Below are 13,395 nucleotides of genomic sequence, written 5' to 3'. Positions count from 1 at the left end.
TTTGTAACACTCTAACAGAGAGCCTTTGAAGAGCCCTGGCTTAGGCTGCTGAGCTTGGCTGGTGGCTGCTGATGGACTTTGAGCAAGTGGGTGCTGCTGCCTGTGCAGCTCAGGGCTGGGAATGCTACCAGGCAGAGCACCAAAGCCTTGTTTCAAAGCCTATTGGAGCAAACACAGACAAGAGAGGGGATTCTGCCCCTTGACTCTGCTCTGCTGAGGGCCCTCTTCAAATGCTGCCTCCAGTTCTGGTGGCCCCTCCACAAGAAGGGCACAGAGCTGGTGGAGTGGGGCCAGGGCAGGGCCACAAGGATGCTCCAAGAGCTGGAGCAGCTCTGCTGTGAGGACAGGCTGAGGGAGCTGGGGGTGTTTGGAAAGGAGAGGGGAGAGGAGGGGAGAGAGGGGAGAGGGAAGGGGAGAGAGAAGAGGAGGGGAAGGGAGGGGAGGAGAGGGGAGGGGAGAGGAGAGAGGAGAGAAGAGAAGAGAAGAGAAGAGAAGAGAAGAGAAGAGAAGAGAAGAGAAGAGAAGAGAAGAGAAGAGAAGAGAAGAGAAGAGAAGAGAAGAGAAGAGAAGAGAAGAGAAGAGAAAAGAGAAGAGAAGAGAAGAGAAGAGAAGAGAAGAGAAGAGAAGAGAAGAGAAGAGAAGAGAAGAGAAGAGAAGAGAAGAGAAGAGAAGAGAAGAGAAGAGAAGAGAAGAGAAGAGAAGAGAAGAGAAGAGAAGAGAAGCCAAGACTTCAGGGGGACCTCAGAGCTGCCTGCCAGTGCCTGAAGGGATCCTGCAGGAAGGCTGCAGAGGGACTTTTGCTGAGGGTGTCTGGAGACAGGACAAGGGGAAGCTGAGGCAGAGCACGGCTAGACTGGAGCTGAGGAAGAAGTTCTTCAGCATGAGGGTGTTGAGACTCTGGAACAGGATGCCCAGAGAGGCTGTGGATGCCTCCTCTCCGGGGGTGTTCAAGTTGAATGAGGCCTTGAGCAGCTGATTCTGGTTTAGAAGTTTCCCTGCCCATGGCAGAGGGGTTGGAGTAGATGCCTTGGAGAAGGGACCTTGGGCTAAGGTCCCTTCTAGTCTAAGCCACTGTATGGAATGCAGCTTTACAGCAGCATTCCTGAGAGTTTTCCATGCACTTTGCTTGCTCAAGGAGCATCATTCCAACCCGTGGCAGTGAAACAAAGCAATCAACTCATTCAATTAAACAATATCAGTTGATTGCAGCGTGGCTCAGAGCAGCAGTTGGGAAAGGCTTATTTAATAACTTAATTGGTTTACTATCAGTGTTATTTAGCACTTGGGCAGGACTCTGTGTTGGGGTAACAAAATTCACCCCTCATAATCTAATTGTCTCAATTAGATCGTTTCCCTGAGTGCCAGAGGCAGGGACAGGGCAGAGGCAGGGACAGAACCACCCTGCCCAGTGGTGTAACCTCAGCCTGGTGTCCTCCAAGGCTCAGTATTGGGAGCAGTTCTCTTCAGTATCATTATCAATGAGCTAGAGGAGGGAACTGAGGCACCCCCAATCAGTTTGTACTAAGCTGAGAGGGACTCTTGATTTGATGGTCAGGAGGCTCTACAGAGTGATTTGGTCAGGCTGGATCCATCTGCTGAGGACAACGGGATAAGGTTCAACAAGGCCAGGTGCTGAGTCCTGCACTGGGGTCACAATGACCCCATGAACACTGCAGGTTTGGGGCAGAGTGGCTGGAAACTGCTCAGCAGAGTGAGACCTGGGGGTGTCAGCCAACAGCAGATGAAGTGGACCAGTGTGTGCCCAGGTGGCCAAGAAGGCCACCAGCATCCTGGCTTGGATCATCAGTAGCATGACCAAGAGAACCAGGGGAGTGATTGTCACCATGTACTGAGCATTGGTGAGGCCACACTTTGAGTACTGGGTTTGGTTTTGGGCCCCTCACTCTAGGAAGGACTTTGAGGAGCTAGAAGTGGTCCAGAGAAGGGCAACCAAGCTAGTGAGGGGTCTGGAGAACAGGAGCAGCTGAGGGAACTAGGGCTGTTTAGTCTGGAGAGGAGGAGGCTAAGGGGAGACCTTCTGGGTTGCTACAGTTACCTGAATGGAGGTTGGAGTTGGGGATCAGGCTCCTCCAAAGAAACAAGTGACAGAGCAAAAGGAAATGAACTCAGGCTGTATGAGGGAAGTTTTAAGTTGGACATGAGAAGAAACTTCGTCACTGAAAGGGTTTTCAAGCCCTGGGCCAGGCTGCCCAGGGAGGTGGTTGAATCCCCACCCCTGGAGCTGTTTAAAAGCCTCAGAGATGTGGTGCTGAGGGACGTGGTTTAGCAGATTCGATAGAATGCCAGCATCCTGGCGTGGTGGGGATTGGGAAGGACCTCTGGAGATCATCCAGTCCGCCACCCTGCTAAGCAGGGTCATCCAGAGCAGCTTGCCCAGGATCAGAACATCCAGGCGGGTTTGGACTTTCTCTGCGTCTCAGGGCAGCCTGCTCCGGGGCTCCAGCACCCTCAAAGTGAAGAAGTTTCTCCTTTCGCTGAGGTGAAACCTCCTGGGCTCGTTTCTACTTGACGCCCTTTACCCAGCTGACGCCAGTCTGTGTTTCAGTGCTGTACGGATTAACCCGGGGGGTGCGCCGAGAAGCCAGCAGCGCTCTCGGGCTCCCCAACCTCCCTAATCCCCTTTGCCTCCCCCAGCGCCACACGTGTGCGGGCTCGGCGCACACATGCGGCGGGGAGGGGGCGTGGCCTGAGTGGGGAGGGCGGGGTTTGGGGTGGGGCTATTTCAATGGAGAAGCTGCGGACAGGGGCGTGGTCTGCCTATATGGGCGTGCCCTAGCGCAGGCGGGGGCGTGGTCTGTTTGCTGCTGGCCTATCCTGCTGGCCAAGAGGCGTGGCTTTGCGGCTTGAGGCGTGGCCTGCTGTCCGCGGGGCGTGTCCTGGCGGCGGCGCTCCCGCAGCCGCTGGCGCCGGGGGCGCGGCCAGGCGGGTCAGGATCCGCCCCGCGCCGGCGGACGCTCAGTGCTTGTGTAGCGGCGGCGGCGGCGGCAGCCGCAGGAGCGTGGAGGTGCGGGTCCAGGTGTCTCGTTTCTGCTCTCAGTGCTCGGCCCGGTGGCTGCTGGCGGCTCAGCGCGCTCCAAAACGGTCACTCCGCCTCAGCTGCGGCGGCCGTTAAACAGCCGCTTCCGGCCGCAGCCCCCCCGCTTCCCGCCTGCCCTCACCTCCCCGCAGGGGCTGAGGCGATGAACTCGCTGCTTTTCGGCGAGGTGGCCCGCGCCTTCTCCCCCGCTGCCGCCGCCGCCTCCTGCCCGCTGGGCCCCGGCGGTGCCGGCGGTCCTGGCAGCCCAGCGGCGGCGGCGGGGGGTCCGCCGGTAACGGCGGCTCTTCGTAACGACCTGGGCTCCAACATCCATCTGCTGAAGGGACTGAACGTGCGGTTCCGCTGCTTCCTGGCCAAGGTCCATGAGCTGGAGCGGCGGAACCGGCTGCTGGAGAAGCAGCTGGCGGCCCAGCAGAGCGAGCGCGACCGCCGCCTCCGGTACAAGACCTTCTCCCGCGACCAGGCCGTGCAGACCGACTGCGGTACCTCCCCGCTGCTGCCGCCGGGCCCCGGCCACGGGCTGGCCGCCGCTCCCCTCGCCTCGCCTCCTCACTACAGCCGCTTGCCCGGTACCATCTGGAGCTACACCCAGGTGCGGCGAACCGGAGGCGGCGGGTTGGAGACGGTGCAGGGGCCCGGCGTCTCCTGGATCCACCCGGACGGCGTCGGAGTCCAGATCGACACCATCACCCCCGAGATCCGAGCCCTCTACAACGTGCTGGCCAAAGTCAAGCGGGAGCGGGATGAGTACAAGAGAAAGTGAGCGGCTGGGGGGGGGGGGGGGACCGGCGGTGGGGTGTTGAGCCTGCGGGAGAGGGCGGGGGGATGCGGGCCGCCGGCTCCTGCAGTGCGGGGAAACGGGCAAGGCCCTCCTCGGGCCGGAGGAAGCCTTAGGAAGACCCTTGGGGACGTGGGGACAGGCCTCTCCTTACCGCAGGGCTCTTTCCCTGAGGCAGTGGTGGTGAGACCCTTGGGGACCAGGCCTCCCCCTCCCCTAGGGTTCCATCCTCGGGGCGGAGAAAGCGTTGAGGAGACCCTTGAGGACATGGGGACAGGCCTCCTCCCACGCCAAGCTTTTCTTCTTGGGGTGGAGGAAACCTTTCATTTGGGGGGACAGACCCTTGGGGACAGACCTTCCACCACCCCAAGGCATCCTTCCCTGGTGAAGATGCTCTTAGGATGCTCCCCAAGGCTTTGCCACACTGCCTGGGGGCGGGGGGAGGGGGGGAAGATGTTTGCCCCTCACCTTGGTGGCCTGGGAAGCTGCCAAGCTGGATATTACCAGTTTGACTTAAAAGAGAGACACAATAATTAACACCCCCCCCCAGACACAACTTTTCCTTTGGAGAAGGCAAAGAATCTGTTATGAATATTGCATTGCATAGTCCCTCCTAAATTTAGCTCGCCTTCGTTTTCCTGATCTAATCGCTCCGGGAGTCGATTTGGTGTTGCCGAGCTCGCCCAAAATTAGCTCGGTGCTGCAATATTTGGGTTGCAAATAACTGCAGGGGCCGAGGTCTGCGCTCTCAGAAAGGGTCTTCCTCGGAAGCGAGTCAAAACAAAAAGCCCTCACGGCAGCCTTTGTGTGTGCAGCTCGGTGATGTGCAGCTTCCTTTTGCAGCCTTTCTTGGGGGAAGTCCTGGCTCGGTGGGTTTTATTTTGGCACCGTGGTGGTGTTGTTCTTCCCCCTCCCTCCCTCCCTCCCTCCCTGCTTGATGGGTAAAGCCTTCTCCTCGGCTTGCTGTCTTCTCCTGCTTGGTGGATAAAGCCTTCTCCTCGGCTTGCTGTCTTCTCCTGGTGGTGTTCTTCTCCCCTCGCCCCCTCCCTGCTTGATGGATAAAGCCTTCTCCTCGGCTTGCTGTCTTCTCCTGCCTGGCCTAACTATGGCAGAGATGGAGGCCAGAGGGATGAGGGGGAGGAGAAGCGGGGGGCAGGGAAAAAAAAAGCCCCGAGCAGGCAGTTGGGATTCTGCAGGGAGATTCCTGCATCGTCTGCTGAGCTGCGAGTCCTTGGAGGCTGGCGTTGGACTTTGGGTGTCAAAGTGTAGGTTGTGGGGTGGTCGTTGGGCTTCCCCCCCCCCCCCCCCCCCCCCCCCCCCCCCCCCCCCCCCCCTTCCTTTCTTAGGCTTTTCGTTGTCTGCGGATGAAATTGTAATCCTATCTCTCGGGCTTGGGCTGGTTTCTGCCGGTGGAGGCAGTCTGCGTTGCTGTGGTTCTCTGAAGCGTAGCTGAATTTCTTCTGTCCAGCGTAACAGGACTGCAGTGTGCTCTTCGCATACCTCTCAGCTGTTTTTTTTCCCCCCCTCCCAGGCTTCCTCCGGTGAATTCAGTCGGGGTTAGAGAGAGATACTCTTTTTCCCAGGCAGGCAGATGCGTGGGAGCCTGTTTTGTTAAGTGAAGTGCTTTAGAGCGCAGCCTTTTAACGCTCGTGTGCGACTCGCTGGCTCAGGGCTCAGTCGCAGCGACACAACATGGATGGAAAACGAAGTTGGCCTCTTTTCTTTCCGTCTGAAGTAGGAGATGCCGTCGTGGCACGGGGTGGTTTTTGTGGCTGGTACCCAGGAGAGATGGGAGCAGAGGAAGCTGCGTTGTTTTGGTGGCTGGTACCCAGGAGAGATGGGAGCAGAGGAAGCTGCGTTGTTTTGGTGGCTGGTACCCAAGGTGAGATGGGAGCAGAGGAAGCTGCGTTGTTTTGGTGGCTGGTACCCAGGAGAGATGGGAGCAGAGGAAGCTGCGTTGTTTTGGTGGCTGGTACCCAGGAGAGATGGGAGCAGAGGAAGCTGCGTTGTTTTGGTGGCTGGTACCCAGGAGAGATGGGAGCAGAGGAAGCTGCGTTTGGTGAAGGAGGATGTGTTGGCCGTGGGTTGTGTCATCAGAAGTTGAGGAGGAGGAGGATGCTCTGTTTTTTTTTTTCATGGAGATGGGATTTCTTTCCTCCTCTTGGGAGGGCCGTTTGAGTTCAACCTTCCTGCTGAGACGTGGCTAATTCTGTTCTGCTCTTGCCTGTGCACAGCCTATTTCCCCCCACTCCAAAGTCTGTGTTGGAAGTGTGGCTGCTCACACTGACAGGCTCACAGAACTGTTTCAGTTGGAAGAGACCTCTAAGATCAACTCCAACCAGCAACCTAAGGCCAGCATGGCTGTGAAACCATGTCCTGAAGTGCCACATACATTTGAGGGTGCAGAAGGGGGGGACCCCCTTTGTAGGCAATCACAGCTCCTATTCCCACCACCCTTCCTGCTCTGGAAACAGTTTCTGTTTCTCCTGATGAAATTGGCTGAATATACATCACAGAATCGTTTTACTTGGAAAAGACTTCCAAGATCAAGCCCAATATCTGTATAACCACGAACCTGCATCCCAAAGTGCCACATCAACCTGTGCCACAGCAAGGATTTGCTCTGCAGTGTGTTTTAGGGCACAGGCATCTCTCTGAAATGATTATTCCACTCTCCAGTGACCTTCAGCCATCAGCTGGCCACCACACGCTGAGCTCTTTTGGGGCAGCTTGGCTTTTCCATCGGTGGCCTGGAGCATGCTTTTGCCTGCATGTGGAGTGACACTGTGCCGTTTGAAATGTTAATTTCTTGCAGTCAGAAGGGATTAAGTTCGATTCCATCTGGTTCTCATCAGCTGATTGGGGGTGTTGCAGTCTTTGTCAGCCACTCCCCCTCAAAACTGGTAGCAGTGTGTTCACGTTTGGGTTTTGCAGGGAAGGGTTTCTCTGTCCTGGCATGTTTGTGCTGGAGTTGTGTGTAAAAGCTCATGTTGGGTTTCCCTTATCTTCCCAGGGAGGCTTTGATGGTGGAGTTTTAGTTAGGGAAATGAGCTCCAAGTGGAAAAATCAGCCCCGTGCCCATCTGCTGGGTGGTGCTGCTAGGACCTGCAGAGAGCTGCCTGTGCACCTGAGCTGCTAGCTCAGAGCTGTGATCTCACAAGTGGGTGGTGGGAAGCCCCTTTGCAAGGGCACTGCTGCCAATGGCTTTGTGTTGGAAACACCACTCTTGGCAAATCACAGAGTGTTAGAGGTTGGAAGGGACCTCCAAAAAAAAATATCCAGTCCAACTCCTCCCCCACCCCTGCCAGACCAGGATGGTTCAGGGCAGGTCACACAGGAATGCATCCAGGTGGGTTTGGAAAGCCTGCAGAGAAAGAGACTCCACAGCCTCTCTGGGCAGCCTGCTCCAGGGCTCTGCCATCCTGATTGTAAAGAAGTTTCTGCTCACGTTGAGGTGAAACATGAGCCAGCAGTGTGCCCAGGTGGCCAAGAGAGCCAGTGGCATCCTGGCCTGCATCAGGAATGGTGTGGCCAGCAGGAGCAGGGAGGTCATTCTGCCCCTGTACTCTGCACTGGTTAGACCACACCTTGAGTACTGTGTTCAGTCCTCTTTAGACTGGGTTGCTCTCCTCTCCTCTCCTCCCCTTTAGGCTGGGTTGCTCTCTTCTCCTCTCCTCCCCTTCAGACTGGGTTGCTCAAGGCTTTATCCAGCCTGGGCTTGAGCATCCCCAGGGAAGAGACCTCTGCAACCTCTTCCAGACTCTCACCACCCTCACACTGAAGAACTTCTTCCTCAGGTCCAGTCTAACCCTGCTCTGCCTCATTCCTCTTTGCCCTGTCTCTAGGCATCCTTAGGATAAGTCCCTTCCTGCAGGATCCCTTCAGGCACTGGCAGGCAGCTCTAAGGCCCCCCTGGAGCCTTCTCCTCTCCAAGCTGCACACCTCCAGCTCCCTCTGCCTATGTTCACAGATCTGCTCCAGCCTTGGGATCATCTTTGTGACTTCCTCTGGCCTCACTCCACAGCTGTGTGTCCTCCTTGTGCTGCCCTTAAAACTCTGCTCTTCCTTTGCAGTCCAAGTGGCTCAATAAACCCCACCACTTTCAGGGACTGTTGTGTGAAGGTGGAGGTAAAGGTCAGGCCTCTTAGGTTGGATCACACAGGTGAAGTGCTGGGGATGTGTAGACAGAAGGAAAGCACCACTCAGCTGGAGTGCTTCAGCTCCTTTCAGGGGACAGGAAACAGTGGAGGGTTTTCAGATGCCCACTCTTGGAGTCTTGGCTCTGTCCATCCTTCTGTCTGTGGGCAGCCAGCTTCATGAAGACAGGGAGAAGCAGGTTTAGTTCCAGGCAGGTCCTGTGAGGAGCTTGGGGTTAGTGGGACCTGTTCAGGTTCTTGAGAAGAAAAAAAAATCCCTTTTAGAGCAGTGATTACAACCAGAGAATTGTTTGGGGTGGAAAAGATCTCTGAGATTGAGTCCAGCCATTCTCTTAACTCTGCCAAGGCTGGGACTAAGCCATGGCCCTCAGCACCACATCTACACCTCCAGGGATGGGGATTCAGACACCTCCCAGGGCAGCCTGCTCCCTGGCAGTGGAGAAGTTTCTTCTAATACCCCACCTAAACCTCCCCTGGTGCAGCTTGAGGCCATTTCCTCTTGTCCACTCTCTTCTTCCTTGGGAGAAGAGATAAACCTCCACCTGTCTCCAGTCTCCTTTCAGGTAGGTGTAGACAGCAATGAGGTCTCCCCTCAGCTTCCTCTCCTCTTGTCTGCACACCCTCAGCTTCCTCAGCTGCTCCTCCCCAGCCCTGTTCTCCAGAGCCTTCCCCAGCTTTGTTGCTCTTCTCTGGACCTACTCCAGCTCCTTCTTGGAGCAAGGACCAAAACCTGACCCCAGGACTGAAGGTGTGGCCTCCCCAGTGCTGAGTACAGCCAGCACCAGGACCATCACCCAAGTGCCTACCCCTGCTCTGTGCTCTGGGGTCCTTCCTTCAGGCTTTGGGCAGCTGAGCTGAAGGAGGCCTCAGCAGCTGAAGTGAAAGGTGCTGTCCATGTTCCTGACCAACCCTCACCTGTCTCCAGCCTCCTTTCAGGGAGCTGTAGAGGGCAATGAGGTCTCCCCTCAGCCTCCTTTTCTCCAGGCTGAACCACCCCAGCTCCCTTAGCTGCTCCTCCCCAGCAGGTGCACAGCAGATACTTCACTTTACCTGGTTAGGGCAATGGGGAGACAAAAGTGCCTTCCACTTTTTCTCTCCCCCTCAATGAATCCAGGTCCATGGGCAGCTGAGGCTGGAGTGCTGATGTCCTGTCTTCAGCCAAGGCAGGAAGGACATAGCCTGAGAGGAGATCTTATTGCTGGAAGGAGGTTGGTGTGAGGCTGGTGCTGATCTCATCATAGACTCAAGCAGGTTGGAAGAGAGCTCCAAGCTCAGCCAGCCCAACCTAGCACCCAGCCCTGCCCAACCAACCACACCATGGCACTCAGTGCCCCAGCCAGCCTTGGCTGCAACACCTCCAGCCACACAGACTCCACCACCTCCCTGGGCAGCCCATTCCAGTGCCAATCACTCTCTCTGACAACAACTTCCTAACAACATCCAGCCTCAACCTGCTCTGCCACAGCTTCAGGCTCTGTCCCCTTGTTCTGTTGCTGGCTGCCTGGCAGCAGAGCCCAACCCCACCTGGCTACAGCCTCCTTGCAGGCAGCTGCAGGCAGCAATGAGCTCTGCCCTCAGCCTCCCAAGTAACTAATCAGAGAATCACAGGATCAAGCAGGTTGGAAGAGAGCTCCAAGCTCAGCCAGTCCAACCTAGCACCCAGCCCTGTCCTATCAACCAGACCATGGCACTGCCTCATTCAGTCTTTGTTTGAACACCTTCAGAACAAAAGCAAATGGCCCCAAGCTGTGCCAGGGGAGGTTTAAGTTGGATATTAGGAACAATTTCTTTTGTTGCAAGAGTGGATGATCTTGGAGGTCTCTTCCAACCTGGTTGATTCTATGATTCTAAGAGTGGTCAAGGATTGGCACAGGCTGCCCAGGGTGGTGCTGGAGTCCCCATGCCTGGAGGTGTTTAAGGAAGGAGCAGATGTAGCCCCTCAGGTCACAGCCTAGTGGGGAGGAGCTTGGACTTGACCTTAAAGGTTCTTTTTCAGCCTTACTGATTTCTCTGGCTTCAGAAGCTGCATGCACAGAGTGTGTCAGTCAGGGATGCTGATGCCAGCTCACAGCCCTGGTGGTGAGAGATGTCCTCCACTTTTCAGCTGCCAGGGCTGCCCTGAAGCTCTGAGCACATCCTCTCTCACGACACAGCTGCGTGTGGCCAGCCACAGCTGCTGCCTGGCTGAAAACCTTCTGCAATCATCCTCTGCTCACTTTCTTCTTCCTTTTTTCGCTGCAAGCAGGCTGCTGAGCTGTCTGTGGAGAGTTTTAGTCTCAACACTTGCTTAGATTTGTCCATTATGCTTTCAGAATTGGTCTTAATTGGCTCAGCTATTGAATCTGCCAGATGTTGGGCATCCTTTTGTCGTTGGTTTTGTTTCCAATGAGAGATTTAACTGTTACTGAGAATTAAAGTGGAAAGAATTGTTTTACCTGGGGATGGTATTTCCTTGGGAAGATTAATGAAGGCCACTTGGGGGGAAAAAAAAGAGAAGAGATTAGCTTAAATTTGCTGCAGCTGGAGAAGGACAAAGCTTATCGCTGGCGAAGGGCTGCAGGCATCAAAACTTGCTGGGTCTTGGTGGTTTGGCCTTTGTGAAAGAAGGGAACTCAATAAAAATGTGCTTAAGAGAAGCCCTGGAGGCATGTCTGAAAAACTTGGTGGAGCTAAGACATCAGTGGGAACAAGATGCAAATGTTCTGCCTAGACCCAATCAAAAGCAAATCGTTTGGTTAGCACTGCAGGCTGCAGTCCCTGCCTCCATTGGGTACAGAGCTGCCAATAAAGCAGCCTCTGTGTGGAGCCACACAGGAATATATTGAATTTTGGGGATGTCTCCTTTGCTTTTCATGGCTTTTGGTTTTGGTTTGATGTGTTGGGTTGTTTTTTTTTAGGGTGGTTAATGTTTCTCTGTGGCTTTTTCACTTCCAGCATCTGCATAGCCTGGTATAGGAACTGTCTTTTTCTCATCTTCCTTTTCTCTCTCCTCTTCTGCAAGTTAGAGAATCATGGAATCAACCAGGTTGACCTCCAAGTCCAGTCTAACCACTTGGACTCATCCAGTCCAACCTGGCACCCAGCCCTATCCAGTTAACCAGACCATAGAATCAGGCAGGTTGGAAGAGAGCTCCAAGCTCAGCCAGCCCAACCTAGCACCCAGCCCTGCCCAACCAACCAGACCATGGCACTCAGTGCCCCAGCCAGCCTTGGCTGCAACACCTCCAGCCACACAGACTCCACCACCTCCCTGGGCAGCCCATTCCAATGCCAATCACTCTCTCTGACAACAACTTCCTAACAACATCCAGCCTCAACCTGCCCTGCCACAGCTTCAGCCTGGGGCCCCTTCTTCTGTTGCTGGCTGCCTGGCAGCAGAGCCCAACCCCACCTGGCTACAGCCTCCCTGCAGGCAGCTGCAGGCAGCAATGAACTCTGCCCTGAGCCTCCTCTGCTGCAGGCTGCACCCCCCCAGCTCCCTCAGCCTCTCCTCACAGGGCTTGATGGAGCACTCCAAGAAGAATATTTGTCTGAGTGTCATTTTTCCTTTAAGTGATGCCACCTTTGCAAGGCCATGTGTGTTCTGCAGCACTATCTGGGGCATTCTAACAAAACCCTCTGCTTTCTTTGTCTTTCCTTTTTCCTATGGTGCAGCTAGAAACTGGGTTGTAGTAATGCAGGAGTAGTTATGGAAGGAGAGGAGGATGTTTCCCTTTGATCCTGCTTTCTAACGGTGCTCCAAAAGGCTGCCCTGTGAAATATTGAAGTGGATGAACCTCTGTGTGTGCCTTACTTAACAAATTGACTTGTGCTCAGCACTTGTGAGCCCACACCTTGAGTACTGTGTCCAGTTTGGGTCACCACAGTACAGGAAGGACATTGAGGTGCTGGAGTGGGTGCAGAGAAGGGCGATGAGGCTGGGGAGAGGTCTGGAGAACAGGACCTGTGAGGAGTGGCTGAGGGAGCTGGGGGTGTTTAGTCTGGAGAAGAGGAGGCTGACAGGGGACCTTAGTGCCCTCTACAGCTACCTAAAAGGAGGTTGTGGTGAGGCTGGAGCTGTCTCTTCTCCCCAGTTACTAATGATGGGACAAGAGGAAATGGCCTCAAGTTGCATCAGGGGAGGTTTGGTTGTTGGATCAGGTTGGATGTTGGAAGTTCTTTGCTGAGCAGGTGGTCAGGCACTGGCACAGGCTGCCCAGGGAGGTGGTGGAGTCACCATCCCTGGAGGTGTTTAAGAGGAGAGTGGCTGTGGTGCTGGAGGCTGTGGTCTGGTGATGAAGGTTGGACTGGCTGATCCTGGTGGTCCTTTGCAACCACAGCAATTCACAGTGCTGAGATGTTGTGCTGAGGGATTTGGGTTAGTCAAGGACTTGTCAGTGTGAAATTAAGGATTGGACTCTGTGAGCTCAAAGAGCTTCTCCAATCTAAACAATTCTGTGTGATTCTGTAGCTGTAGAATCAACCAGGTTGGAAGAGACCTCCAAGGTCATCCATCCCAACCTATGACAGAGGGAGGGTGAAGGTGCTTCAGCTGTGACTGATTTGAAAGCAGGCTGGCATAGCTGGTGCAAGTCAGCTCTTCATTCTGAACGTTGTCTTTTGAAGCTCTTCCCTCTGGATTCTAATTTCAAGAAGACAACCTGCAGCTGGATGAGATTGGAGAGCAAAAAAATCATCACCTCCTCGTCTTGCGGTGAGAGTTTCAGAGAAACCTGGGCCAGGATCTGTGCTGTGCTCTTCAAAGAAGAGCTTCCTCTGTTGCAAGACAGCCACAGGACTGTCTGTGTGTGTTTTGAGTGTTACCTTTTGATTCCTTTTGTGACTCATGGTGGGAAGCTTTGGACTTCCTAGAGGCAAGAAAACAGACTTTGAGAACACAGCTTAAGCACTGTATAGGACTCCCCCCACAAATAGCTCTGCTCTTACACCCAAATCATCTCTGAAGACCCTTGTGATGTAGGGCTGAGGTGAAAAGGAACACAAACAAGCTAGTTCTGGCTCTGCATCATCTCTAACCACAGGCTTGGGCTGCAGCAATGCTGCTTGGGTGCTAAAGAAAGCTCTGAACCCACGTACAGCTCACCAGCTGCTTTCTTGTGGTGAAGGCTTGGTGGTGATGCTCTGCCAGGTCCTAGCTTGGCTTCCTGAGTCTTCTTTGCTGTGACTTGAAGTGGATTCTTTTTATGCAGTTGGCCAGAAACCTTTACAGGATGCTGCTCTTGTTGGGTTGAGTCTTCATGTTTAAGCCCAACCTCTTCATCTCTTGTATGAGTAAAAGATTTCTTCCAGTGGTTAAGCCCAACCTCTTCTTCACTTGTATGAGTAAAAGGTTTCTTCCAGTGGTTAAGCCCAACCTCTTCTTCACTTGTATGAACAAAAGGTTTCTTCCAGTGTTTAAGCCC

General features: G+C 54.6%; 1 protein-coding gene across 3 annotated transcripts in view; it reads left to right on the top strand.

The window, feature by feature from the left end:
• Positions 1–2,989: 2,989 nt before the first annotated feature.
• IFFO2 (intermediate filament family orphan 2) overlaps positions 2,990–13,395 on the top strand; it is a 69,099-nt gene continuing 58,693 nt past the window's right edge. For 2 of the 3 annotated variants that reach the window (XM_064171954.1, XM_064171951.1), the window contains exon 1: positions 2,990–3,817. In XM_064171954.1, coding sequence (XP_064028024.1) covers positions 3,201–3,817 — 617 coding nt within the window. In that variant the 5' untranslated portion in view covers positions 2,990–3,200. The remainder of the gene's footprint in view (positions 3,818–13,395) is intronic. The other variant, XM_064171953.1, reaches the window with a different exon arrangement.

Source organism: Pogoniulus pusillus, chromosome 36 (assembly GCF_015220805.1).
Source record: "Pogoniulus pusillus isolate bPogPus1 chromosome 36, bPogPus1.pri, whole genome shotgun sequence".
Classification (NCBI taxonomy): Eukaryota; Metazoa; Chordata; class Aves; order Piciformes; family Lybiidae; genus Pogoniulus; species Pogoniulus pusillus.
The sequence above is the reverse complement of the archived record's forward strand: the minus strand, read 5'-3'. Positions and strand labels throughout refer to the sequence as shown.